Source organism: Scomber japonicus, chromosome 20, assembly GCF_027409825.1.
Source record: "Scomber japonicus isolate fScoJap1 chromosome 20, fScoJap1.pri, whole genome shotgun sequence".
NCBI lineage: Eukaryota > Metazoa > Chordata > Actinopteri > Scombriformes > Scombridae > Scomber > Scomber japonicus.
The window spans coordinates 17,412,767-17,439,075 of record NC_070597.1 but is presented as its reverse complement, the minus strand read 5'-3'; the positions used below and the strand labels follow the sequence as shown (position 1 = coordinate 17,439,075).

The following is a 26,309-nucleotide window of genomic DNA, read 5'->3' as shown; positions in this document are numbered from 1 at the left end:
TCATGAGTGACTTCACAGGTGATGGGCCTTGACGTGCACAAACATGTCTAGAGTACAAACATTCCTGAGACTTTTAACTCCAACAGTCTCTCTCCTTTCTGTTTCATCTGTGGGGAGTTATATCTCTCCTCTCCATACTGGTGAAACTGGACAATGTCTTCTGATTACTTAATATTTGGAGTCAGAGAAAGTAAAGAAAGTCAAATATTGTGCTTCATAAACACCCCTGTGCTGCAGGTGTAACTTGTCAAAGAATTGCAACTTGTAAAATGTAATACTTTATATGTTTTGGGAGGTTTTTTTTGGGGGGGGGGGGGCAAGACTGCAACAGTACACACAATAATTGTTTAGCTACAGAGACATGTACATACAAAATACATGTCCAACTCTGGTGATATCATCAAAACCCCTCCTATCCCTAATGGACTGATCCGAAATAAAACATATAAGACAACTATTTAAGTCCAAGGCTGAGATCAGGACAAACTTTAAGTCCACTGATGGTTCAGTCTTTTTCTGCTGGATGCGTAGTGGAAGATCAGGAGAGCAGCTGGATAACTTCTCTGGCTCTGTGCGCCCTCTGCTGGACAATTTTGTCCTCTGGGGCTTGTCCTGACTCTTGGACTAGGGCTAAGGCCTTCTGCACTGTGGTGTCCTTCGCTGCTCCACGGAGCCCCTCCAGGTACTCAAGCAATATGGAGAACTTCTCATCTGGAACCTGAAAATGTATTAAGTAAAGTAAGTAAATACATAAATAGTAATGGGTAGTAACGAATATATCCTGTAAATCAAAGATATGGTCATTCTAAAAGGACACATCAATGTATTTTTAGGGTACTTCATAAATATTGGTTGTGTCAAAATGACAAATAATACATGAACGAAATAAGAACTACTGACGATGACTTTGTGGATTTACCTTAGTTAAGCCTTACTTCAGAAAAAAAGTTAAACGTGTCAGGGAGCCTTTTTGCATGGTAATTAGGGAGTGGGCGTAACGTAAACTAACCAAACATACAGAAAGATGAACTATAGCACTGAGGTTAACACCTCTTCTCCTCTAAACCTCAGCTGAGGAAAAATCCCCCCCCATGAAATGGCCACGCAGGTTGAACTTACTGTTTCAGAGTCAAACATGTGCTGCAGTAACCACGTCTGCCTGGTCTTCTGGAACTTCCACTCTGTGCGATTTGTAGCCCAGCTGCATAGACAGACACAGATCAAACAGAAGTTGGAGGAATGGGCTACAATATGACGTTAACCACCCACAACACACACGTAGCATGGTTGAGAGAGGAAGAGACCACCCAGAACAATATCCTGCAACAAATAAATTTCTGAAGCTTCTAATGCTGGACCTCTCTTAAGAAATTGTCATAAAAGGTGTTGATTCCACTCAATGATCTCATCGTGGTTTGTTTTGTATTGTTCATGGTGCTTTTTCCTCCTATACAGTAATAGTCAAAAGTTTGGACATTGTAAAGAGGAGGAAACAATAACCAACCCCTCCCACACACACACACTTTTATAAAGTTTTGTAAGTCACAACAGGCAGATTAGAAAAAGTACAGACAAAAGTACAGACGCTTCCCATAATGTAACTATAGATCCTGATTACTGGTAAACACAAACATCTTTAAGACTCAGAGACCCAACACAGTCTTTGTGATGAAGTTTTTGTTTGAAATGGAGATAAGACAAAACGCCCCTGATAACATTGTCCCTTTTTTTCAGCCTTTAGACAGTAATCAGAGGCTGTTTCCACTGACTGCTCCTTATGACTAAGCTGAACTTTACGTGTTGTTTCAGTGGACTTCCCCTTTACAATATCATTTAAATCAATCACCACAAAATGACCACAGAGCTGAATCAACACCTTTCGGACACATTCTCAAAATAGTATTTATTTTAAGGGTGATTACATTACACTGCTCATGTGTGCATTGGTTTATTTTATATCTTCTTGTGAACCAGCATTAATCTTTTATCTACATTTATGTGTGGACACCGAAATGAAGCTGCTTTGGACCTGTGTATGAATAGTGATGACGTGATGTGCAGGAAACCGACATGCCGATCCACCTGTTCTATCTAGAATGAGCGTGGTGCTTACCAGGTGAGGTAATCTAAGGCCTGCTGAGATGCAGTGGATACAGGCGTCTCAGCTTTTGCCTCAGTCTTCCCCTCATCTTTAAGCCTCTTCTTCTCCTCCTTTTTCAGGATCTTCTTCATCTTCCTCTCCATGACCCGCCGCTCCTCGGGGCTCAAGTCCTCCTCTCCCTCCACTCCCTCCGTCTCCTGTTTCCCTGCATGGAGACTGGGTGGATCTGAAATCTGTCGCACCAACACATAACAAAAAGCTTGTGTGAGTTATCTACAGTAGCAGACCTTCCTCTGTAGACTCTTATCATCTACAGTGTTCATGTTAAATCTTTACTAAACATCTATAAATAACTCACACTGATTGTGATTGAACTATAAGACAGAGTTAGAACAATTATTTCATATTTGTGTACATTGACTGCTACTTCCTGCCAATCCTTTTTTTACAGTTTCCTGCCTCACTTATTTAAGGTTTCTTTTTTATAAGCTTCTTAAGATGAAGTTGGATTTCTACTGACAGCAAAACTGATGTGTTTGTTGTTTTTTTGTGTTGCAGTGTTAAAGACAAGTGAAAGATGAGTGCACTTTGCGTTTGGATCACTTCCTGTTGCACTGCTGTGAAAGAGGACGTTTCCTGTATCTAAAACATTATAAGATCAGCGTTGCAAACCTTGTTGATGTGCGGTGAAGTTTTCTGTGGTGCACAACATCCCTTCTAATGCTGCATTCGAAGCACTGCTGTCCACAGCGTGTGTTTCACTGTTTAAAAATAACCATCTGTTCACTCTGTTTTTTTTGGGGGGAGTGGGTGGATGGGGGCAATTCATACATAAAGCATTAATAAGCAGGTGTCCTGTGGGTGAAGTTTTAAATAAGATGGATTATGACAGCAAAACTTATGATTGGGACACTTTGCTGGCAGACACTTAGAGATATAAAGATAAAATGTGATATTTTCACTTTGTAAGGGAAATTGAGTATTTATCTCCACATGAATCTGTAGAAAAATTGATGCTTGGCAAAAGGCCAACATTGAAGAGAATTGCCTAATCATATTAAAGCAATGTTTTTAGCTGTGGGCGCAACTTATATAGGTTGCATTTGACTCTAGGGGGAAGTTAAACAAAGGACATAGTATGCTCTCTGGTATAACGGACCTCACCCTGCACGGTGATGAATAAAGAGGGAGGGAAGAGATTTTGATCACATGGCCACGAAGTCATTCTGAAAGTATGCTGGTAGGGTATAGCCCACAGAAGCATAAACGCCCTTCAGAGCGAGCAGTTGTGTCCACGCGACATCCATCACTTTTCAGAGCTTTTGGCTTTGAGTCAGTCGGCAGCGTCGGGCTGGTAGATACAAACAAGAGACGAGAGGGTGACGAAAGCAAAAAAAAAATGGTAAGTGGAAACATGTGTTTTCACTGAGCAGGCAGTTCCTCAAAGGGGTGCAGACAAAGAGGCCAACAGGGACATGTGGCTGTAAAAAAAGAAAAAAGAAAAAAAAGAACTAACTTTCTTTTACTTCTTCTGTGCATGAACTTTTCTGATCCGGAGCAATAACCTCCAGCATTTCTGTTATAATGAGTTCATTCAAGAAGGATCAGCAGGTTATGCAAGCTACCCGTACTTACTGAACCTTTCTGATGAGTTGACTAGACTGCTGTTTATCCCTGAAGGAGTGATGTTTGCTGAGAAGGGCAGGATTTCACCAGTGGGTGTATTCTCTTTTGTTTTCCAGGCGAATCAAACCGAAAATTCGTCCCCCACTGAGATGAGCACCACACCAACGTCATTCAACATTTCCAGCACTATGGTCAACTTCACTTCAACACTCTCCTCCAACCTCACTTCAACAGCCACCTCCACCTCTGCATTAGAAGTAATAGCAGCCAATGACATCATCTCCAGAGCAAACTATGTCTACGGCATCTTTGCAGCTCTGGGTTTCATCGCCGGCTGCTTCCTGCTCTACAGCTTCATCCAGTCCTACAGAGCTCACAGAGAGCTGGCCTGGCTCGACTGCCTGCTCTGGGCCTTCTGTGGCATCCAGCTGCTGCTCCTTCTTCTCTCTCTCTACGCCGTGGCCCACCGACCTAAATACCTTTGTACCACAGCTTTGGGCTGTGCCGCGCTCTCCTTCACGATCAACACAGCTTGTCTATGTGGCCTGTTTGTCTTAGTGCTCATGGCTTACGTCCTAACGCTTGATCCACCGTCCCATGCCCTGCTGAGGAAGCCTGGGGTCTGTGCTGCTCTGGTGATCCTGATCTCTGTTGTGATCGCTCTGGTGCTGGCCGGGATTCGAGGACCGAACAATGGGTTGAAAGTTCATGGCGAGTGTTTCATGGATGGGGTCCATCCTGGTGCTGCGTATGCAGCAGCTAAGATGTTTCTGGGTCTTCTGATTCCCTACACTCTCCAGCTGGGTCTTCTCATATGTGGATGCATCCGGCAGTGGAAATCTAAAGGACGCTTCCTCTCCGGGTCTGAGGCAGGTCCCGTCTTCCTGACAGTCACTGCAGTGATGTTTTTCTGCCAGCTCTTCTACCGAGTGGTGCTGGTAAGAGAAGCCCAGCTACAGTCAGTGGGCGTCAATAAGCGGGTGTTTCTGAGAGTGGCAGAGTTTGTATTCTTCTCAGGAAGCAGCGCCAGCCTACTGCTCGTGCTGTTCATGCATAGGCCATGTCGAGAGAGTCTCCACAGAGTGTTTAGGCAACTGAAGGAGTGCTGTCGAAGCCCAGGGCGCACGCAGCCCAACAGGAACATCATAACTCCCCAAATTGAAATCACAGACACTCTACAGGATATTGAGTCATAGAGGAAACAAACTCTCTCTGCGAGGACAAAACTCTTGATGATGCATCTCATCAACTTCTAAAATGCTTTTGCTGTTCATCACCTACAAATGCCTATATCATTTTTTCTTAAAACATAAATGTATTGTTTTGTCTAGCATCGCCAGTAACTGAAAATGCACAAGCTATAAGCTATTTTTCCCCAAATGTATTTTTTGTATATTATTTAACAAAAAAAATAAAAGTGCAGAATTTCGCAAAAAATGTTGATGAAGTCGTTACTGTGACGTTATATTTATTTACATGAACAGCTATGAATAATAGTGTGTGAGATTTTATACATCATGTGAACCTGCTCTTAGTCACACCTCTCTTCTCAGAATCACACTCACAAACATGACTTACATAAAAGCCCATTTAGACAAATTGCCTGGAAAAATATCTGCAACTCCCGGAATGCCACATAGGAAACATTAATTGTAGGAACATAGGAGTCAGAATCTAATATCAGTCCAGCTGTTCAAATGCCAAAAGTGTCAAAATGTGTCAAAGTGTTATTTTATAAAAGCTGTTAAATAATCAAATCAAACCAGAGGAGAGATACTCTGAACTCCCCAGCTCCTTTCAAGAAAGTGATGAGCACCTTTTTCTAGGAATAACTGCCAGCATGGACTGGCCCTACATCAGGGACCAGAAGGAAAACTAGGACGGGAGCTGGGTTACATAAGAGTTTGGCATCATGAGAAATATCAGACCTGATTCACACTGTGTAAAATCACAGCTGCAATAGTTTAACTTTCATATGTGTTACTCCATTTAATAAAATCCAAAAGTCACAAAATGATTCAAAAAGCGATGCACAACACTAACACAAGATTCATCTACAGTCTCTAACAGCCAACTAAAATAAAAAGCAAAGATGCTGTAAAAGAAATCAACGTTTAGTCTGTTCAGCCTCTATCAATGACTGTCCTTCATCTTGTTTATTGTAAACATACTGTTAGTCTGCTGTTGCCAAAAACCAAGAGACTCCCATATTTATGTATTTTAACATTGACAGTCATGATTGTGCTGACACACTTCATGCAAGTGTTGACAGTTTAGCTCCATGCCCTGATATAATTATTCATGACCTAAAGTCATATGAAAATGTACAGAGGCTGTTCAATATGTCTTCTTACCATACCATTAATAAACTGTAGTGAAGGGATCATGAAGAAAACTTAATATTTGGTTAAAAGATCTCGTTTATGTGTGTGCACCTGCATTGTGTGTGTGTGTGTGTGTGTGTGTGTGTGTGTGTGTGTGTGTGTGTGTGTGTGTGTGTGTGTGTGTATGTGTGTGTATGTGTGTGTTCCTTGATGTAAGAGGTGGGTGTCACCACCACTTCCTTTACTAGGACATCAGCTTTCATAGTCACTACCAAAGGGATTAGACGGATGGCTGTGCAACAAAAGTAAGTGTTTTATGTTCAAGTTTTCAGTGCTAATCACAGCTCATTATGAAACTAAATGTGTAGTTGTGTCTTATAGCTAGTAGTAGAAAGCTACAACGTAACTACTGCCACTTTTTTTGTTGCATATTTTGCCTTCATTAGATAGTTGAGAGTGAAGAAATATATTTATATTAACTTTATTTAAACTCAATCTTTGAAGGCTGGCCCTAATTTACAGTGATGCTAAGAATAACTAAATAATAGAGATACAGGACAAAAGACATCGATCAATTAAGGATAAGTACATCAAATAAAGGATTCAAGAGATAAAAACTAAAAAATCTAATCAAACAGACAAATGAGAGGAAACAAGGAGAGAAAGAGAGAAATTGGGACCAATATGCAACAAAAGGTCCTTGGTTTGATTTGAGCTCCAAATAAATGTCATCAATTTAAATTGTGAACAAAACCTCTGCATACAGGAAGTGTATTCTTAAACACTACATTCAGCTCTTAAGAAGCTGGACACAGTTTCTGGAGTAACTGTCCAGAGAAAGAGTGGGCATCAACTTTTCTCTCCATCTAAGAGGACCACCGCTCAGAAAGAGGAAACAGATGGCACTGTCATCTTCTCACAGTCTAAAAACCCTTGGAAAAATAAGAACTATGGTACTGCTACTACCAGCTCATCACAAAAGTGTGACATAGTCATGATAATGTATGTGGACAATAAAGTCATAACTGAGAATAAGTTCTCTGTCACACTGAATGACAGTTGTTTCAGATTTCCTGCAGGCAGCTTCAGAGAGTCACAAGCTGTACACCATCAGCCTCTTCCTTTCCAGCCTCTACACAATATTCCTGTTCCCTGATGGCTTCTTTGGGAACATCCTCATACTTGTTGTCAACCTGGACCACAGGGGCCACCTGACAGCCCCGGACCTGTGCTATGTGAGCCTGGCTTCAGCTAACCTCGCCCTTGTGGCCGACTCTCTGATCGAGGTGTTCAACCTGAAGCAGGGCTACTATGAGAGGGCCAGCCTCTGCACCTTCATGGTCCTTTTCCAGCAGGTCAACATGTACAGCAGCGTCTTCTTCTTAACCTGGATGAGCTTCGACAGGTTCATCTGGCTGACTGGCTGCATGGGTCGCAGCATGCCGCGTGCACGACTCAGCTGCTGCCTCATCTGGGTGTCCTCGTCTTTACTCACCGTGCTCCCCTTTGCGATCGCTCAAGCACAGCACATTGGGGAGCTCCACTACACTAAAGTATAACACGGGTGTTCAAGCACAGCCAGAGGGATCAGCAGCAGAGGCCTCGCAGGCAGAACGCCCTGTGGATGATCTCTGCACTGGTGTACATCTTCTTCCTATGCTGGCTCCCAGAAAATGTGTTTGAAAGTGTTTCGCTGCGGCAGGACTACCCACTGACAGGTCAGGCTGGCAGCCTTCTCCAACAGCTGCCTGACCCCGCTCATCAACAGTTTCCTTGGAGAGAACTTTCAGGAGAAACTGAAGATTTTTCTCCAGCAGAGGACCAGATGGACCAAAATTAAACAGTCAGCCTCAGAAAACCTCATCTATCAGCCTGCTGCAAACTCATGCAGACATGCAACATGTGGAGCAGCAATCTGGGCCAAACATTCAAGCTCTGACATCCTCCCTAATACTGTTATGTCCCCCTCAAATAAAAACCAACCCCATTTAGTAGGTCACACAGATATTAGATAACATTATATCTGTGCCAGGAGTGTAAAGACTGTTATTATCAGTGTAAAACCTACGAGCTGCAGCACTCCTACTGTTGTGAAAACTCTTCGGGTGAATCATTTATTCAAGCTTCATGCATAGAGCTTATTGGAAATGTGGGATCAATTACTTTTGCAGGATTATCTCAAGTGATCAATTACATTTCAGGTACATATGACAACAAATGCCATCTGGATTATAACATCAGACCAACTGATGTCATTTAAGTGAGCATAAAAATCTTAGTTGTAGGAATGCAGTGTCAGCTCTCATGGTCTGGAATTTTTATGGCTTGAATAACAGACTGTGTTTGTCAGGACCTTTAAACACCTTGTTTATAAGGCACAATAAAACATGTGATGTAAGAGACTAGACTATCACCAAAGAGTTTTCTGTGTGGAGCGACAGATATCAATAGTCTGATTTCAGCTGGCTGCTCACAGAGACTACAAACATGAAATGCAGTGTGCTTTTTAGTAAATATCAGCATCCTTACCTCAGTTTGCTCTGTCATTTGTTTCTTTTTGCGTTTCTTGTCCTTTTTCGTTTTTTTAACATCCACATCAATAGTTCCTTGAGGGATCTGAGCTGGAGCCTCCTAGGTGAGATAAAACAAACAGATTCATTTTTTGATGAGTGATTTTTGGTTATGTTGTGACAAAAAATGGTGGTAAGAGTAAAGAGGAGATTTATTGTTCTACTCACCTCTACATCCATCCGTTTTCTCTTCTTTTTCTCTTTGCTCTCCTTCATTTCCTCCACATGAGCTTCACTGTCATTTGAGCACAACTTTTTCCTTTTAGGAGTTTCTGATTTCAAGGATTTGTCTTTGGCCATGATGTAACTGAAGTGCTACAAACCAAACCAAGTGAGCATGTTAATAAGAGATAGATAGACAGATATACACACACAGGGGGGTATTTCTTAAGACCTTGACCACCACTACAATTCAATATTTGATGGTAAACACTTAAATTTGCTTGAATTTTGACTTTATTCCCGGGAGAGGGGACTGTTGAGATTCTCAGGCAACCTTAAACTAAATCCCACTCGCCACATATAAAATATCTTAACCTCTAAGCCTTCATCACCGACTTTACTTTACTTTTATCTATTCCTTTGTTTTCCCTAATGTTCTTAATGTTTAAAATGTTCAATAAACTTACATGAGAGAGGAACGTGTACTGAAGCACACATCAACAAGCATGGGATCTCAACCAGGAAGTAACGTCGCCCTAGCGAAGCGTCATTGGACAAATTTCTTTTCCTATTTTCTGATTGGTCAATGAAGGAGGTGAGTGATTCAAAGAACCTCGGTGAGAAAACTACTGACGCCTTCAGCATCTCTGGTAGAGAAACACTGTCAAATGATTCACTTATTCAGTTATTACTGTCGCAGTTTTAACTGCTTTTACATTAATTTATTAGTTTATTTAACAGATGAATATCATAACATGCAGATAAGTAATGTTTATCTTTGGAACCTAATGGTATTAGGTTATGGTATGGATTTTGTCACAGTGTAAAGGAATACACAAATAAATCAGGGTGATGAGATCTGCAATAACAGAGTCCAATGTGTTTTTTAATGAAAAAATGAAAACAAAAATTAAAATTGATATGACATTGAGGTTCAAAATGTATTCTTGACCTTGAAATCAACTATTTTACGTTAAGGTGCGTTTAGAAGCATAGGGAAAAAAAGAAATTTGAACATCTACTTTCCATTTGTTTGAAAACTATGGAAACTCTTTCTGTAATGAGGATCATGCGATATGATCAAAAGCTCCAGAACAGCTACTAAATGTTTCGATCAAATGACAGTTTTATAGGCTTCTACAAAATGTAATAGTCTGTAAATGCTGTTCACATTATTTAACAAAAACTGTTTGTTGGCAAACCTACATTTATGAATATGACACTTAGCTAAAATAATAAGATTGGTGATGTAAACTTGTTTCTCATTATATTTATGTTTATTCATTGCACATAAAGAAAAAATACATAATACAAACAAGTTATACATGCATATTTTCTTTAGATTAAGAAAAGAAAACAATAACTAACAAAAGAGAAATGTGCAGAAGGAGCCAATAAAACCAATAAGGGCTTGTCGTGTGACCCTCCTATGGTGAGACATACAACATAAAAACTAGTCTCTAGTCTCAACTAGAGTAAACAAATACAGACAAATACATACAAAAGCTATACAAAAACATTTTTAAAAACTATGGCGTTACAAGTGTAACAAGAAAGACAATTTACCAACACATAGAATATAATATGATCTCATTCATCCTGTTGTACTTAAAAAACAAATAAACAAACAGAACATGTTTGTACAATAAAGCAAAAACAGCCATAAATGTAACTTTAATAAACACAGAAACCTCTTGAAACCATCGCTATCGTATAGTATCAATCAGGATTGGGGGTCAGAGCCAGGGCCAATTTTTGACATGCACAGAATTGAATTTTACTGAATTGTATGACTACTGCAAACATTAGTAGTAGTGATTTATTTTGGTCATTATTAATAATTTTACAAAAACAATGCACATAGAAATAAATAAATAACAATAAGAGATTAGATCAAAAGAAAAACAAATGACACTCATTTTAATTGCATTACACTCTGTAACACTGCCTCAAATTAATTGCCTTCAGAAGTTTCACTCTTAATCACAATTGTTATAAACTCACTTAGATCCAGTCAGCAGCTGGTTAAAGTCACTGTTCATAAAAAGTGACTTTAATCAGATTTTTTTTTAATTATTATTATTATTTTTTTTTTTGACAAAACATTCAGGATGCAGCACCAAAAGCCACCCCCCTGGTCAGCCCCTGCTATAAATACCAAAATAAGTCAGGCACAGTCTATTTTAGTGACAAGGTCGGAACCATTGTTGAGTAGATGCGGTGCATCGGGGGGAATTCGCGGTTACACAAAGATATTACATGACCTAACGAGAGACAGCGTTGGATAAGCAAACTTCAGCCTCAGCTTTGACCTAAAGTCGGGTGTCCTAAGATGAGAAGAGGTCCGACATGTCTGCAGCAGGACGAGTTTTCAAGAGTCTGAACCGGGTCGCTTTCAGTCGGGGGGTTTTCATTAATGACATCAGCACAGCCTTGAGGTGAGTGTGTATAAATGTGTGATGAGCTGGTTGTTAGCATGTGGCTCAATGACAGTGTTTTACTCTACTCCCAACAGTAAATGGTAAAACTCCTCCCTCAATACAAATCCTAGAATCTATGACTATTCAAACATATTTCATCTTAAAGTTGAACTAAGGGACACGATATGTCCCCCTCCTCACTGTTAAGTCAATACTCAGTGTAAGTCCACTGGATGTTTCACAATTGTATAATAAGTTGAATATTAAACCAGGGTTGGCTCCAGACCAGTCGTGATATCACAAATCCAGCTCGTAGGCGTTAAAGTCAGATTTTCATTGAGCTCAGAAACACTTTCCACACTTTTCACTTCACTGGACACAAAAACCCACAGAGAGGCATCATTGTATTACTGTCTCTGGAACCACCTTCCTGATACCAGAGGGTAGCAGAGAGTGTTGATGGTTTTAAAAGCAAATTTAAGACATACCTTTTTAATCTGGCTTTCATTTGAGCTTTTTTTATTTATGAATCTATCTTTTACTACTTGGATCTGTTTAACTTTATTTGATTTCCTGACTGTTATCCACCTGTATGATATTAGCAGTAATGAAGGTAAACCTGTGTGATGACAGGCTGATGTGTGTACCATACTGAGGACATCATACACTGAACCAGTGGCGATTTTAGACCCTTTTTATCCCTAAATTTGGTCTCAGCACCCCTAAAAATGAATTATTTTTGTATTTTTTTACCCTAAAAATTATTTTATACAACTTAAATTATTTTGCGAGCCATTATTATTATACACTATAGTAGACCACTTTACTATGGATTGATGTAATTTATGTTATTTAGTTAAATGAATTATATAGCAGGGCGTTGTATGTCATATTCTCATTAGGAGCTGAGCCCCACTAAAGGTCTGATCCTGGAATCGCCCCTGGACTGAACTACCATTGTCCAGTAATTAGCTAAGATGTTTTTTTAATACAACAAACTGCTCCTTCATGTGGATTATCACTGAAAGAAAATCAATCTTTTCCCCAAAAAATGTGGTCCTTTTATTGAATGGAATATAGAATGTACTTCCTTTTTTCTGATCATTTTATTCATTTGTATATCTTTTTTTCTCACTGTAAAGACTCCAAAATGAAAATACTTTAGTGAATAAAAGTGATTGTTCTTCACCAGCAGACTGAACAGTGTGCGGCCCCTAACGTTGAGCTGTCAGAGGCCGGCCCGGTCCAAAAACTCCACGGATAATGGGGAGGTGAATAATGAACCCATCAAGTTCTCCACCAGTAAAGCCAGCCACAGGACATGGAAAGTAGACCGTACCATGGGGAGCCACCATAAGCGACAGGGGTTCAACGTGCTCCCCCTCAGCCTGATAGGTGTCTGCTTCCTCCTGTGGTGCGTGCTGAGAGGGGAGTCTGATGTTGATGGACAGCTGGAAAAGAAGTTGTATGAACATTTACCTGGACTGCTTCCAGATGAAGAGAAGGAGCAAGATGAAGATAAGCCGAGCTAACGGACGCGGGTCTCAGATGTATATTTTCTAGGTTATATTTATTGTCAAATGTGTTTTCAGTAGTGTGCAGCATATGTTTTTGCATCAAAACATTATCTTGAATAGCACTGAAGGTGCAGTACTGATGCCGTCCAGTGCTACAGAAACTTTTTTGCCAGTCAAAAATATGAGTTAGATTGTTTGGCCATGCTTTGCCTTCAAGTTTGATCAGAAATTGTGAATTAAAATGCCTTTGATGGAGCAGCTTGGTTTTATTTTGCCTTCATACAGTATGTAGTAAATATATTATAATACAATTTACATGAGACCCAGTACAGTATTAAATCAGTACATTTTATTCAACCTGGCTTACATGACGTGATCAGTGTTGTGAAAAGTGCTGTTTGCAATGTGTACATTGAGGAACTGACAACCTGACTCATACAAGTTGCAGTAGTTGTTGCACTGTTTGGGACTTTACTTTTGTAATGCAGAGCACAAGATCAATTTGCAACTGTCAACTTGACTAATCCAAGTTTGAGGTGTCATGAAATCACAGGTATAGTTTGTAACTGGCCTGTTAATGTGGTTTGTGGAAAAATACTGAACTGAAAGCATGATTAATAAAAAGATGAACATTGAGAAACTGCTAAACTTCAATCAAGTACAGTCAGTTACTTGAATGACTGCCTTCAGTATTATCTTGGTGTAAAAACAAACACTTAAACACCCCCCCAAAAAAAATAAAAATAAATAACAGGAATTACAGTATGAGGTAGCGGATAGTTTATTTACAGCACAAGAAACCCTATGACATGCACACAGGATTAAAAAGGTACAGACTCTAAAATAGATTTGCAAACCTGAGAAAGGCAGTGGAACATTTGTTTCAGCATTTACACAGATATGAAGCTCTATTCTACAGTGAGAGGACAGTTGAGGAAGTGAAGAGTGAAATGAATTGAAATTAAGTAAAAAAATTGCCTAAAACAAATGGCAAATTAGGTGGTACACATGCTGGTAATAGTTCAAGATTTACAAAACAAACCCCTGTCAGTCCCAACCCCTCCCACCCCCCCACTAAAAAGAAAATCCAATCATTTATGCACGCTCTCCTCTAATTCGCCTGGCCAGTTGAATGTCCTTAGGCATGATGGTGACCCGCTTTGCATGGATAGCGCACAGGTTGGTGTCCTCAAACAGTCCGACCAAGTATGCCTCACTGGCTTCCTACATTTGGTGGATAAGGAAAACAATTTTACTTCTAAAACAAACAAACCCAGAGCAGAACAACCTTTAACTCCGTAAACCAACCAAGTAAGAAAAAAAGTGATATCTCACCTGCAGAGCACCAATAGCTGCACTCTGGAAACGCAGATCTGTCTTGAAATCCTGAGCGATTTCCCTGACAAGACGCTGGAAAGGCAGCTTCCTGATCAGCAGCTCAGTGGACTTCTGGTACCGACGGATCTCACGCAGAGCAACAGTACCAGGCCTAAAAACAACAGATAGCCTTGTTAGGACCCCCGAACCACATAAATGTGCACTGTTGTCAGTGTAGGATTAGAGATATCAAGTGGAACAATCCACACCAAAACTTTACATCCCTGCACCACTAAAAGAGAATTGTGATAACTTGTGACCATATGTACCTGTATCTGTGGGGCTTCTTCACTCCCCCTGTGGAGGGCGCGCTTTTCCTGGCAGCTTTGGTGGCCAGCTGCTTCCTCGGCGCCTTTCCTCCGGTGGATTTACGAGCGGTCTGCTTGGTACGAGCCATATTTCACTTACTGCTCTGAAAAAAAACAAACAAACAAAGAGACTAGGTCAACAACAAATTACTTTTCATTACCAAACTACCCTCAGTATAGCATTTTTCCAGGGCTGACTGATCGCTTAAGAGAAGTACACACGGTATCAGTTCTGTTGACGGCACGCAGATCAGTCACATTCTCAATAAATGTTTATATTTGAAATGCTTTAAATGCAAGTTACTGATGCCCCGTGTAGAAAACGCGGTAACATGAGCGGAACTCATTTTATACAGGGGAGGTTACACGTCAGGGAGGTATAAAAAAAATATTTCCTCTATCGTAACAAGGGTAGTTTTAGTTTAAACGACATATCGAGTACAAATCTCCCCGTAGCACCGCCACCATTAAGCTACAGAGGACACACACGTTTCCTGGCTCGTTGTTAGCGAGCTAATTTGAAGCTAGCATGGACGGTTGCAAAATGGCGCCAGCTAGCCGCCACAAGAGGTTTACAATATTTTTAAAGATACATTTTACCTCCAAACCGATTCTTAATCCGACCACATATGTCAAGCTAACTCTCTGTTCACACGTGATTGTCATAAACTGTTTTTTCCGGGTACCTGCCTGAAATATAGCTGATAGCTAACTGGCTATGGCGCGTTCACACCGTGTTGTTGTCAACTGACCGCCGGTTAACGTTATAAATCAGATTTAAGCCGTTTTTAAAGACCCGAAAACCAAGATGTATTAACAATGTAGCAAATGACAAACTTTGTAATAAAAGTATTATATTCATAATAACCGTTAGCGCTCTCACATTACCTTTTATGCTTCTTTCCCGGGACACTAATAACCTTCTCCGTGTGTAGACTATTATGACCGAAAGCGGCAGGCGGAGGTATTTATAGCATGAGAGGAGAGGCGCATGAAGTCCCGCCTATGAGCCTTCAGGATTGGTCCATACGCAAACCCTGGTGGAATCTTATTGGTCGAAGAAAAAAGGTGGGATCTATGCCTCTCCGTTTGAAAAAAGAATGAGAGCGTCTACTCTACTTTTTGGCTCCAGAATTTGGAGATGTGTTTTCTTTCATTCATGAAACTGAACCCATTTCTGGACAAAGAATGGCGCCAGTTTATGGCTCTAAATCCTGGGAATTTTTCCACATGACTGTCTATTAAGATATGTTTTTTTCTTCGTGATCACATCCCTTTCCAGTTTGATAACAGCAGATTTCCTATGGAACAATATATGGACACATGGGCTGATGAATGGAGTATATATTGGCGCCATAACCATCCTGGAAATGCAGTTGCACAAATACTACACAAACCTAAGTGGGAAATTAAGTTTAAGTTCATGAAAACAATATGTGGCGTGAATCTGACCATTTATAAAGATCCCCTATAGCCCCTATAACAACTGTCTGTAACTAAATCAGCTGATTTCTCTGTCTAGACATGTCCCAAGTAACACACGACTAAATGATGACGTCACCACAAGTTACATTTGTTAAATTTCTGACTTATCATCTAATGACATTGTATTTAAGGCGCGTGTTGCTAGTTTATTCTTTTAATATTAATAACAGCCTTTTTCTAATCAATGGAATTGTGTTTACCTTGTTTACGGTTTGGTGTCATCACTTTGAATTCACCACCTTTTTTTAATTCCATTATTATGTCCTATTTCATTTCATATTTCAAATTGGGTTTTTAAACCACCAAGCGGAACGAACAGTTTGGGGGAAATGTTACCAGACGGACTTTTTTCTCATGTGACTCCGGTGGTAAGTTTCTGAACAACATGATTTTCATGGAAACCGAGAAATGAAAACGTATTTGAAAAATATCGGTTCGTATTTCGCGGACATTTATCTGAGAAGAATGAGGCTTTTATAAATAGTTCAGTCGTCTTTCAGCTAAGAAACAAAACGTGCATCACAGAGGAGTCAGCATGGCCGAGCAGAGGCTGATGTTTATAGGTACATTATTACTTAAAGCACTTAATTATAGGTAGGCTATTGCACGGCAGTGTTGGTCTTTGATTCACTGCATTTTAGGGAAAGATTGTGAATTTAAGTTGTTTAATTAGAAGAAATGGTTTCTCTCTTCATTGATGTCTCACAGTTTCTGTTATAATAAGGACAGAGTAAGCTTCATAGTGTGTGTTTTGTCCTGTATTGATATTTATATGCATACATGTGTTCATTTTTAAACAGATATTAAAACAAATAGCACCTCTTCTGTGGAGGGCAGAGCTGAGAATCCCCTCTGGAGTCTCAGCGACAACACCTTCAGATTCAACTTCTTATCTGGAGACTCACCAGCACTTGAGGAACAATCATCTTCATCAGCCAGGCTCGAAGCAGTGGAGAGCCCGATATCCTTTACCGGAGAGGACTCTGCTTTTGCCTTTAACTTCCAAATCCCTCCTGTTGTCCCTGAAGAGGACATGATGACGACAGAAGCTTCAGACGTCGCACACTGTGTCCATGAGGACGATACCTCAGTTCTAGAGGATGTTAGCTCCCCACCCGAAGCATCAAAAACAAAGAAGAAGAAGAAGAAATCTGGAAAGAAGAAAGGCTCAGATAACACTGAGGCAAAGCAGGAGCCAAGTTCAGCTGAGAGGAGTCAAGGAGGCGAGGACGCAGAGCTGGTCAGTATGAAACGTTTTCCTTTAAAGTAATCGGGGTGGGTTCAGTTTGATCTGTTAATTTGACATCCAAATGTGACTGTTTCTTTCAGAGTGCTGAAGAGCAGCTAAAAAGAGAGCTGGATTGGTGCATCGAGCAGCTGGAATTGGGAATGACGTCTCAGAAGGGCACGCCAAAGCAGAGTTAGTGCGATGCTCATGTTACACACGCAGCATAAGACTTGTTTATATTGTTTATACATTGAAGGCAAATCAGATCTGGTCTGACTCACAGTGTGATTGGAAAAAGGTTACAGACAATTACCACAGCATCACTTACCTATGCCTTTTGATATGAGGTGTGACTGCAAAGGCACATGATCAAATGTTATTATACAAATAAGATGTACAGATCCAGAAAATGTGTGAGTGTGTGGTCTGATGTGAAGTCTTTCAATCTGTTTTCTCTGCAGAGGAGGAGGCGTCTCGTGCCCTCAAGACCCTACGCAGTTCCAAAGCTCCTCTGGTCAAGAAGAGGCAGGTGATGAGGGCCATGACTGGAGATTACAGGAAAAAAATGGAAGAAGAGAAGAGCAAGCAGTTCAAACTCATTCAGAGCGGTGAGTAGTCGGGACAGCGGAGAGAAGTTACTCGTACGATGTGCGTGTCATTAAATGACTTGATTTCTCCGTTTCCAACAGAACTGGCATCAGCTCAGGTCAAAGTGTTGCCGGAATCCCCAAAGAAGTCTGTTTTCCACCGTAGAGCCAAAGTCAACACTGAGACTGGAGCCTCAGAGGAAAAACTGCAACAAACTGAAGCCCAGGATACAGAGCAGAAAGCTCAGGAGGAGACGCCAGCTTTTGTCTTCACTGCATCAAATGAAGAGTTTCGCTTCAATTTTGTCTGATTTGTATCTCGAGGACGAACATTTTAGAGTGCGGTATGTTGAAAAGAAGTGCCACTCACTGTGTGTGCAGGACATGCTTTGTGTTGGAGACAATAAAAAGCACACAAAAACAGAAGCTGTACAGGAGAAAGTGGGAGACAAACCAGTAAACAATTATTACAATGCTAATACTCTTAATTGCTTGTACCATATTTCTAAATAAAGCATTTTGTATATTAGTCTGTATTGTTCTGTCACAAGGACGGTTATAACATTGTATTATAAAGCAGTTTTGAATGAAGGTGAAAATGAAGGTGAACAGGAGATGTGAGCAGTTCACAAGAGTTTTTACCCTCATGTATTGTTTCATTTGAATGATCTAGGTGACAATTTAGTGTCACAGATACATTTTCTAATGACTTTTTTTATCCCTTTGATTACACCATGAAACATTTTTTTTGTTTTTTGTTCCTGGCTAGTAAATGTTATTTCTTGAATTGTTTATGCGTAAAAAGGTTAGACAATAACTATTATTCCCTTCAAACTTTGCTTTTGTGATCAGGACAGTGACATTTTGAAATGGACTCATTTCTAAACTGGAAAAATTATAAAATTTGCTATATTTCATTCACAAGTCAGAAAAAACAACATATGAATCACTTGATACAATGATGGGCTACTATTTGTGAAAGTGAATTACAGTTTAATCATGAATCTTGAAATATTTTAGTATTTATAGTGTAAGTACATCTTCATTTTGAATCATACATTGTTTTTTTCTGACTATGTTAAGTGTAAATGTGCACATATTTGTACGCAGGTACATTTAAAGTATCACTGTCCAGGTCACAATGGCAAAGTTTAAAGGGAATAACACTTTTTTTTACACTTCATATGTATAAACAATTTGGAAATCCCACTTACTACCCAGGAACATAAAGTGTTACATGTTGTGTTACATAGTAACCCGGAAAGGGCGGGTCATGTTTCAACACGAACACATTAGAGTGTGACACCCAAAACAAAAAGTTTTATCTTCAGAGAAAACAAGCTAACGGGACCTGTTGACTGTAAGTGTTCAACTGCTCATATTTGCCCACAATGTGAACAAAATAGATTGACAGTTTGAAGAATTAATTGTATTCATAGTTGAAAAGATAAGTTTACACCGCTATGGTAACGTAAAGCTAGCCAGAAGAGCTAGTTTGGGAGTTACAGTTAACAAATAAAACAACATTTTATCTAAAGAAGCTGTAGCTAAAAAACTGCTTTTATTTGACATGGTTTTAGCTGTTTATCACAAACTAAACCCTACAAAATGAACCGACTCTTGTTGTGTTGTCTCTGGTGCTCAGTCTTCACTGTTTTCAGGTGAGAGAAGAAAACATGTCCGAGCTTAGCGACGAGGCCAGTGAGTGTGAGCAGCTGGGTGCCAGCCTCTCCCTGTGGCTGGGAGACTCTCTGGTGAGACCCGAGGAGCTGGATGTACCTCTGGACCTCCACACTGCCTGCTCCATCGGCCAATACGACGTGGTGGCGGAGTGCATCAAAAAGTGGGAGCCTAAATGAAAAGTCACTTTAGCAAAGTTGTTGTTTTTCCTGCACAGTATCTTCTGCAGCTTTTGCTTTTCATCAATTGCAGTGTGTTCAAAGTGTTACACATCGTAGCAAAAGCCCTTAAAGTGATTTGAACCCACTTTCAGATTTGTGAAACCTTTACGTTGCCCATTAAACACACACAAAAAGGGCGATTTCACTGCTTTTCCCCATCCAGACCGCATTTAACCAGATCTAGTCAAATCGGGTGAACATTAACAAAGAGACTCCAAAGTGTAAGTATCATGGATAGCCTACTGGAACTAGGGGGGCGGGGGGGTTAAAGCATTGAAATAGCCCTTTTTTCACTTACAAACAGAATAAAGAGTATGCAAATCTGAAAATGGGTTTAAACAATGTTAAGGCTTTTGATGCATTGTTTAACATTTATTCACAAATGTAAGGGGTAAAAAATCAGAACCAGCTGCTAGATATAAATATTTGTTTTTCTTAACTTTCCCCCTCAAATGTTCCCTTAACCTTGAATAGGAAGCTAATTTCAGCCTCGTCCTCCGCAGATTATAGATGAATATAATCTTGTTTGTTTCTAGACGAGAGGTGGACCTGAATGGCAAAAATATTGGAGGATGGACCCCGTTAATGTATGCATCCTACATCGGCCATGACAACATCGCAAATCTCTTGCTTGAGGCTGGCGTGAATGTAAATGCCTCCACTGCCAAAGGACTGACCCCACTGATGCTGGCAGCAAGCTGTGGGAATGAAAGTATTGCATACTTTCTGCTTCAGGTACAAGTTGATTCTTAAATATTCATATTCAGATGTCTTACCTCACGGCAGCATCATGTTAACAATAAAAGGCAACATTATATCTGTGGTGGTGGGATTAACTTAATTATCTCTAGGCATGTCCTTTGCAAAATCTCTGACAGTGTCGTTCTTAAATGCGTGAGGATGACAGGAGGAGGATAAAAACAAGTCTGCGTGTAATAAATGTACAGGCTGAAATTTCAGCACTATAATATAATATTTATAATAATATATTTTTCATGTCCTCTTGATCCAGTTCTATGTTTATCACTTTTGTTATTCATAGTATGAACGGCTTTTTTTATTTTTGCCCTAAAAGCAAGGTGCTGAGTTGGAGCTGAAGGACTCTCGAGGCTGGACCGCTCTGTTCCACTGTACGAGCACAGGTCACCAGCAGATGTTGAAGTTCCTGCTGGATAACAACGCAGATGCCAACGTAAAGTGAGTGTCTTCATTCATCCTCTCACTACTGCAATTGTCCATTCAGATATTGAACTTTTCATAATTATGTCTCTCATCCGCAGGGAGCCGGGATCAGGTTTTACTCCCCTGATGGAAGCTGCTGCTTCTGGACATGAAATCATTGTTCAGTACCTGCTTGATCATGTGAGTAAATTACTGTCCACAAACTTTACTGTTGGTGCTGTTGAGCTGCAGCACCAGGAAATGTGCACAAAATGATTTGTAAGCACATTGCAGAAAAACCTAATCATTGTGTCCTCACATCTTTGTTTCATACACTTACAGAAAGTTAAAGTCGATGACCGCAATGTTAAAGGAGAGACTGCACGTGCCCTAGCCATGATGTACGGCTATACCAAGATTGTCAGCCACATTGACTCACGTTCTCCGAGGTTCAAAGCAGGTATTTATTTAACAGCCTAACATTTCTCTTTCTTTAACAATTCTTGTCTGTTTTATTTTCATGTTTATTTTTGCGTGTGTGACCCAACTTATCAGGACCGTTTGAAGACCTGAGCTCCTCTGAGGACTCAGACAGCGCACCTCCAAGGATCAGGCCAAGTCGTAACCGAGCTAAAGGCGCTAGCATCCATGATGGGCCCCAGGCAATCGCAAAGTTCCGAGTAGGAGGCCCCGGCAAACTGTGTGGTAGTGTCATATAAGATGTCTCAGATCTGTCTACCTCTGTCTACACTGGTGTGATGGTTCTAATTGTTAAGACAAATTACACAAAAGATTCAGCTTCTGAAAAAGGAAATAAAGTCAGTGCGTGAAGCAGCTCAACTGACAGAATGTCTTAGTAAATAGATAGACACTGTTTGTGGTAAAGCAGAGATCTTAATTCTGAAACAGCACTCAGCTTGTTAATATGACTCCTCACAGAGCCTCCTGCCGTGCCACCAGGCTACATGACGTTCCGTGATATCGGGGAACAGAGTGAAGGTATCTGCTATCGTGACGTGACCTCACCCATCAACGAGCTGGATGGCCAGAGCAACAGCAGCAGAGGTGAGTGTTGTGTGACATCTTCAGTAGTGTCTTTGGAAGAAAGGAACCACCAGAAACGCTGTATATTGTTTGATCATAGATTAACATAAAGCAGCACAGAAGGATATTAAAAATGCTCTGACATCAGTTGTACCGGGCGCCAAAGCAATTCAGTTTTTGTTGTGATACCGCTGCAGATGATAGTCCATTCTTTGACAATGATATGCCCACCATGAGGAGCAGCAGTAGCAGCAGTGAAGGCCTGCCTCATGGGATTGGCCACAATTGGGAAGGCTCTGTGGAGAGTAATGAGGTGAGCACACAAGCTGCTGTTTTGGAGACAAAGCCCACATTTTTTTCTATTGCAGTGACAGACATGTGTACCCTTTTCCTCCTCCACCAGGACTCTGACCAGAGCAAAAAAAGCATCGCTCGCAGAGTAAATAAGGCCCATCACTCAAAAGGCAAGGGTCGCCATGGAAGCAGCGATGCAGCTCACACTAGTGGTACAGGGAATGGTGGTATACGCTCGCATGTTGGTCCTCCACCTTCCTACTCTGGTCCAAAGGCATGTTTCTGTTTATAGTAGTTCCCTACAAAGTTAGTTAGTTAGTGCTCATTTCACAAACTCTATGTGTTTGTGTGCTCTGAGGATTAATTTATTCTGGACTTTATTAGATTTTTGACCAGACCTAAAATCTTTCATTTCTATAGGATCTGTCAGAGTTCTTGGAGCAAATTGGCTTCTCTAAGTATCTGCCCTTACTCGAGGAGCAAGACATTGACCTGCGGATATTTCTCACCCTGACAGAGAATGATCTCAAAGAAATAGGGATCACGTAAGAGACTTCAGGCCCTTCTTTCACATTAACCACAACACATATATTTTGAAAACCCTGGCAAATCCATTTCATAGCACATGAAGCATTGACTCATTGTTGCTGACTCTCCAGATTGTTTGGACCAAAGCGAAAGATGACCTCAGCTATAGCAAGATGGCACAGTAGTGCTCGACCTCCCAGCGATGCTCTCGAACAGGCGTATGCTGACCAGCTAGAGGCTGAGATGCAGGAGATGGCCATCCAGCTACACAAAGTAACTATAGGACTAACACTCACTGTAACTTCACTTTCCTGGTTTTCTAGACTCAAGTGAAAATGTTTTACCCACAATTTACCTGTAAGTCTCTCTACCTGTGTAGCGCTGTGAGGAGGCGGAGAGCCTGCAGAGCCAGGTGTCTCAGGAGAAAGAGCTGCGTACGGTGATGGAGGGATGTCTGATGGAGGACAAGATGGCATGGAGGAGGGTCCACACTGAGCTGGTGGAGAACCACAGGCTGGCCCAGGAAATGAATGCCTCGATGGCAAATGCCAGAGCCTGCCGCTCTGAACTGCTCTCCAGTCTCACTACTGATGGGAATGGCAGCTTTTATACACCCGTGGAAGATAAAACTAAAGCTGACACTGGTGTTAATGGTGAGTTGAGTGCTGGATCACACCTTTTTACATTTTGCCGTTTAAAAAAAAAAAAAGTAAAAGTAAAAGTGACATCTCCTTTTAGCTGTAGGGGTCCCGACTCGTTCCAGTGTTGTAGAGCTGATGAAGAAGCTGGATTCCTATGAAGAGGAACTGGGTAATAACTGTTAAAAATAAATAACTGTTTAATACTCAGTCACTAAAGTCATATTCAGTCATCAGGGGAGTCTCCTAACGTTGGTGTCTGATTGTTTCATCATCACAGCGGCGACCATGCAAACTGTGCTTCAGAGTCTGAGGCGACTGAGTGCCCCCGAAAAAGTCTCTGATAGCTGGGAAAGGCCTTAATTTTACAAGGTGAGCACAATAAGAAACTCTGATTAGATTGACACAGCAGCTCCTGGGAGAGGTGTTCCTTAAACTTCCTGTTTTTGGCTTTTTTAAGGGGCTTCTGCTAATATTGACGGAGGGTGAGCTTACCACCCTGAACAATCTCAGTGAAATGGGAGAAGGCCGAAGACAAGGCCAGCCCTGCCGGACCAGAACGGCTCGGGGAGTGAAGCGGCCGAACCCGCTGCTCCTTGGGGATTGGCTGGTGGACCAGAGCTCGCCAGTGGCAACGGCAGCTGCTGCTGGGAAACGACAAGCAGGCAAGAAGGGCATCTGACCCTCATACGCTTGTGCTGGTGTATACTGGACTCCTGTAGCTGCGCTGTGAAAAAATGCACAGAGAGGAGGAGGAGAGGAGAAGGGATGAATTGGCGCAGCGCTCTACTGTGGATCAGAGGCTGTAATACTGTGAAGTTTCAACAAAACTGTACCCTCTTCTGACATGAAATGTGGTTTAAATTATGTTCTTACCACCAGATAGAGAGGTACGCTTCTTAACAGTAGTGTAGTAGTCCGTGTAATTCTGCTGAACTCTAGTTTGTGATTTGAATGAAATCTTGTCATTTGTATGCTGTTGATAGTTTTGAAATGTCCTGCTGAATGCATTTTGAAGAGATGAGAGAAATGTGTGAATCCTCTTAGTTCACTTTATACAGCGAAACATTTAAATCCACCACGATGGTCTTCTTTATCCTCTCTAACTCTGTGGACATTGGCGCATGTAAATGCAGAGTTACAGTATCAATAAAAATATAAAGTATTCAAATCTCAGATTATTGGACACAATTTCAGAACACAGCCAAAGCATTTCCAGCTGTATTCCTACCTGAAGTAAAACCTTGTTTCCTGAGATGCAGTGGTTGATAACGATGACCAAAACCAACATTTTCTATTTGTTTTAAATGGACAAAGGTCTGAAATACATACACTACAGTGAAAGCACCAGATTGTTATGAAAAAGTCAATTTTGGTTTATATTTTATCCACAAATAGATGATCATGTGACAAAAAGAAAAACATTTTTATAGTATAATTTTATGAAATGTCAACATGAGCTTCACTGCTATTAATCAGGACTGCTTTATTGATCATTTATTGGGAAGAGCTGTTTCAGTAGTGTTCAAAAAACTAGATTGAAATATGTGTTAGTCTGTCTGCACATCAAAGAGTTGACCAGAAACCATTTCCAGGACTTTAAATGGGAAGTCAGAAATCTGTTTATTTAGTTGAAGTGATATTTGAAGGCTTGAGATGTAAAAAAATAAATAATTAATAAAGTATAGAATTAAAACATAAAACTTGCATCAAAATGAATTTGCATTTTTGGAGCTTATGTGCAGCAGTGAGCTTCACTCACATTGTACACTTAAATTGTGTTAAACGTTTGTAAACGCTTTCTTTTTTACTTGGCCATTGGGCTCTAAATTACATTACTTGACAATTAATCTAATCATGTGGTTCAGATGACTCTCGCTCCATCAGTGTGGTCAATATGTAATCTGCTAACACCATATGGTAGTAGAGTGCAGACTATGCCTGGGGTCAGGGATTCCCCTCCTACTTTTTGGGATGTCCTAATGTGGAGTACTTCCGAAAAAGCTCCATTATGCCTGCAGCCTTGGCGGTAAATCGATGTGATGACAGTTGCTGCTCAGTAACAGACTTGGCATGATGCGAACGTTGGCTGACATTAGCTATCGCAGCTGATCCAGATAAACCAGCTTCAGGCCTGCAGGTTTTTAAATGAGCACAAACTCTGTCCAGCTCCTACATCACTGCTCTACTTATGATTGAGAGGACAAGTGTAAGTGTATTAATGATTATATTATTAACTGCACTACTAGAGATGATTACTGTTGTCATTTCACATCAATCAGACTAAAGAGATTATGATTAAACAACTGACAAAGTGACTTTTCTTTTAAATTAGCATTTTAGATTGTGCTTTGTTAAAATTGTGGACTCATCAGTCATTTGTGCTTTAAATGTGAAACATATGACTGTAGTGCTGTGTGAGTTAGAGTTATCATTTCTGAAATCTGAAAGCCTTCTAGCTTTGAGCACCATAACACAGATGAATTTCAGTGGACTTTAATGTTCAGGACTTTTATCTGTATCATCTGTGGTGATGCTCTGCTGCTCATTTACAAACACTTGAGATGCGAGAGTGGCACATGTGCCCAAATAAACACAGTCAGACTGGACTAATTAAACATTTTGCACCTCTCAGTGATAATTCACACATCTCATGTAATAGTCCGCTGGTGAAACTGATAACCAGATTGTAAAATGATCCATCCAGTTGCCATCAGGCTATGGAGGACTGATAAAATCCCAACACAGAGCTGTTCTGTTGAGGTTTCCTTTATTTGTTTTTAGTAGGATGACTTTTGGCTTCTACATTTATCTGTTTATCTCACCACAAAGTATGACAATCAAATAGCTGTTACTACAATCAGCACACATTGTGCCTGGCAGCTGAACTAGAGGCTAGACATGTTGGCAGGTTGCCTGTTACTATTTCTGGGCCAATTAGAGTCAACTGTGTTTAGGGAAATGAACAAGTAGTGGTCTTTCCTCTCACTTTCTACTCATGCTGCTCCTCTGGGACTGTTCAGAAGATGACGGTAGAC

The 26,309-nt window shown here is 40.7% G+C and overlaps 6 protein-coding genes and 1 pseudogene across 8 annotated transcripts; 5 read left to right on the top strand and 2 right to left on the bottom strand.

Annotated features, from left to right (window-relative positions):
• Positions 1-17: 17 nt before the first annotated feature.
• On the bottom strand, positions 18-9,296 carry LOC128381702 (uncharacterized protein C7orf50 homolog). Its single transcript, XM_053341744.1, has 6 exons — positions 9,251-9,296; positions 8,790-8,936; positions 8,581-8,682; positions 2,114-2,334; positions 1,120-1,201; positions 18-718 (listed from the first exon to the last, which is right to left on the bottom strand). The coding sequence occupies exons 2-6, from the start codon at positions 8,919-8,921 to the stop codon at positions 539-541; spliced, it is 717 nt and encodes a 238-aa protein (XP_053197719.1). The 5' UTR covers positions 8,922-8,936; positions 9,251-9,296; the 3' UTR covers positions 18-538.
• On the top strand, positions 3,098-5,099 carry LOC128381696 (uncharacterized). The gene is made up of 2 exons (XM_053341737.1): positions 3,098-3,503; positions 3,844-5,099. The coding sequence occupies exons 1-2, from the start codon at positions 3,336-3,338 to the stop codon at positions 4,921-4,923; spliced, it is 1,248 nt and encodes a 415-aa protein (XP_053197712.1). The 5' UTR covers positions 3,098-3,335; the 3' UTR covers positions 4,924-5,099.
• LOC128381781 (G-protein coupled estrogen receptor 1-like) lies at positions 7,104-8,186 on the top strand (annotated as a pseudogene).
• A 1,724-nt stretch (positions 9,297-11,020) lies between the features above and the next one.
• On the top strand, positions 11,021-12,975 carry LOC128381360 (protein CCSMST1). Of its 2 annotated transcripts, none has more exons than XM_053341363.1 (2): positions 11,021-11,221; positions 12,396-12,975. In XM_053341363.1, the coding sequence occupies exons 1-2, from the start codon at positions 11,133-11,135 to the stop codon at positions 12,733-12,735; spliced, it is 429 nt and encodes a 142-aa protein (XP_053197338.1). In that variant the 5' UTR covers positions 11,021-11,132; the 3' UTR covers positions 12,736-12,975. The 2 variants fall into 2 exon arrangements, with proteins under 2 accessions (XP_053197338.1, XP_053197339.1); XM_053341364.1 differs by having other exon boundaries at positions 11,026-11,221; positions 12,399-12,975.
• A 510-nt stretch (positions 12,976-13,485) lies between these two features.
• Positions 13,486-15,343, bottom strand: h3f3d (H3 histone, family 3D). Its single transcript, XM_053341336.1, has 4 exons — positions 15,294-15,343; positions 14,367-14,509; positions 14,056-14,209; positions 13,486-13,944 (listed from the first exon to the last, which is right to left on the bottom strand). The coding sequence occupies exons 2-4, from the start codon at positions 14,492-14,494 to the stop codon at positions 13,816-13,818; spliced, it is 411 nt and encodes a 136-aa protein (XP_053197311.1). The 5' UTR covers positions 14,495-14,509; positions 15,294-15,343; the 3' UTR covers positions 13,486-13,815.
• Positions 15,344-16,261: 918 nt separating this feature from the next.
• On the top strand, positions 16,262-18,234 carry c20h8orf33 (chromosome 20 C8orf33 homolog). Its single transcript, XM_053341576.1, has 5 exons — positions 16,262-16,453; positions 16,691-17,130; positions 17,220-17,310; positions 17,580-17,726; positions 17,808-18,234. Exons 1-5 carry the CDS (start codon positions 16,426-16,428, stop codon positions 18,014-18,016), a joined length of 915 nt encoding a protein of 304 aa, XP_053197551.1. The 5' UTR covers positions 16,262-16,425; the 3' UTR covers positions 18,017-18,234.
• A 778-nt stretch (positions 18,235-19,012) lies between these two features.
• Positions 19,013-24,618, top strand: anks3 (ankyrin repeat and sterile alpha motif domain containing 3). Of its 2 annotated transcripts, none has more exons than XM_053341193.1 (16): positions 19,013-19,065; positions 19,367-19,548; positions 20,143-20,341; positions 20,682-20,803; positions 20,887-20,968; positions 21,110-21,227; positions 21,323-21,472; positions 21,707-21,832; positions 22,009-22,124; positions 22,215-22,379; positions 22,526-22,650; positions 22,765-22,906; positions 23,013-23,286; positions 23,372-23,443; positions 23,552-23,643; positions 23,732-24,618. In XM_053341193.1, exons 2-15 carry the CDS (start codon positions 19,382-19,384, stop codon positions 23,632-23,634), a joined length of 1,941 nt encoding a protein of 646 aa, XP_053197168.1. In that variant the 5' UTR covers positions 19,013-19,065; positions 19,367-19,381; the 3' UTR covers positions 23,635-23,643; positions 23,732-24,618. The 2 variants fall into 2 exon arrangements, with proteins under 2 accessions (XP_053197168.1, XP_053197167.1); XM_053341192.1 differs by having other exon boundaries at positions 19,351-19,548.
• The last annotated feature ends 1,691 nt before the right edge of the window (positions 24,619-26,309 follow it).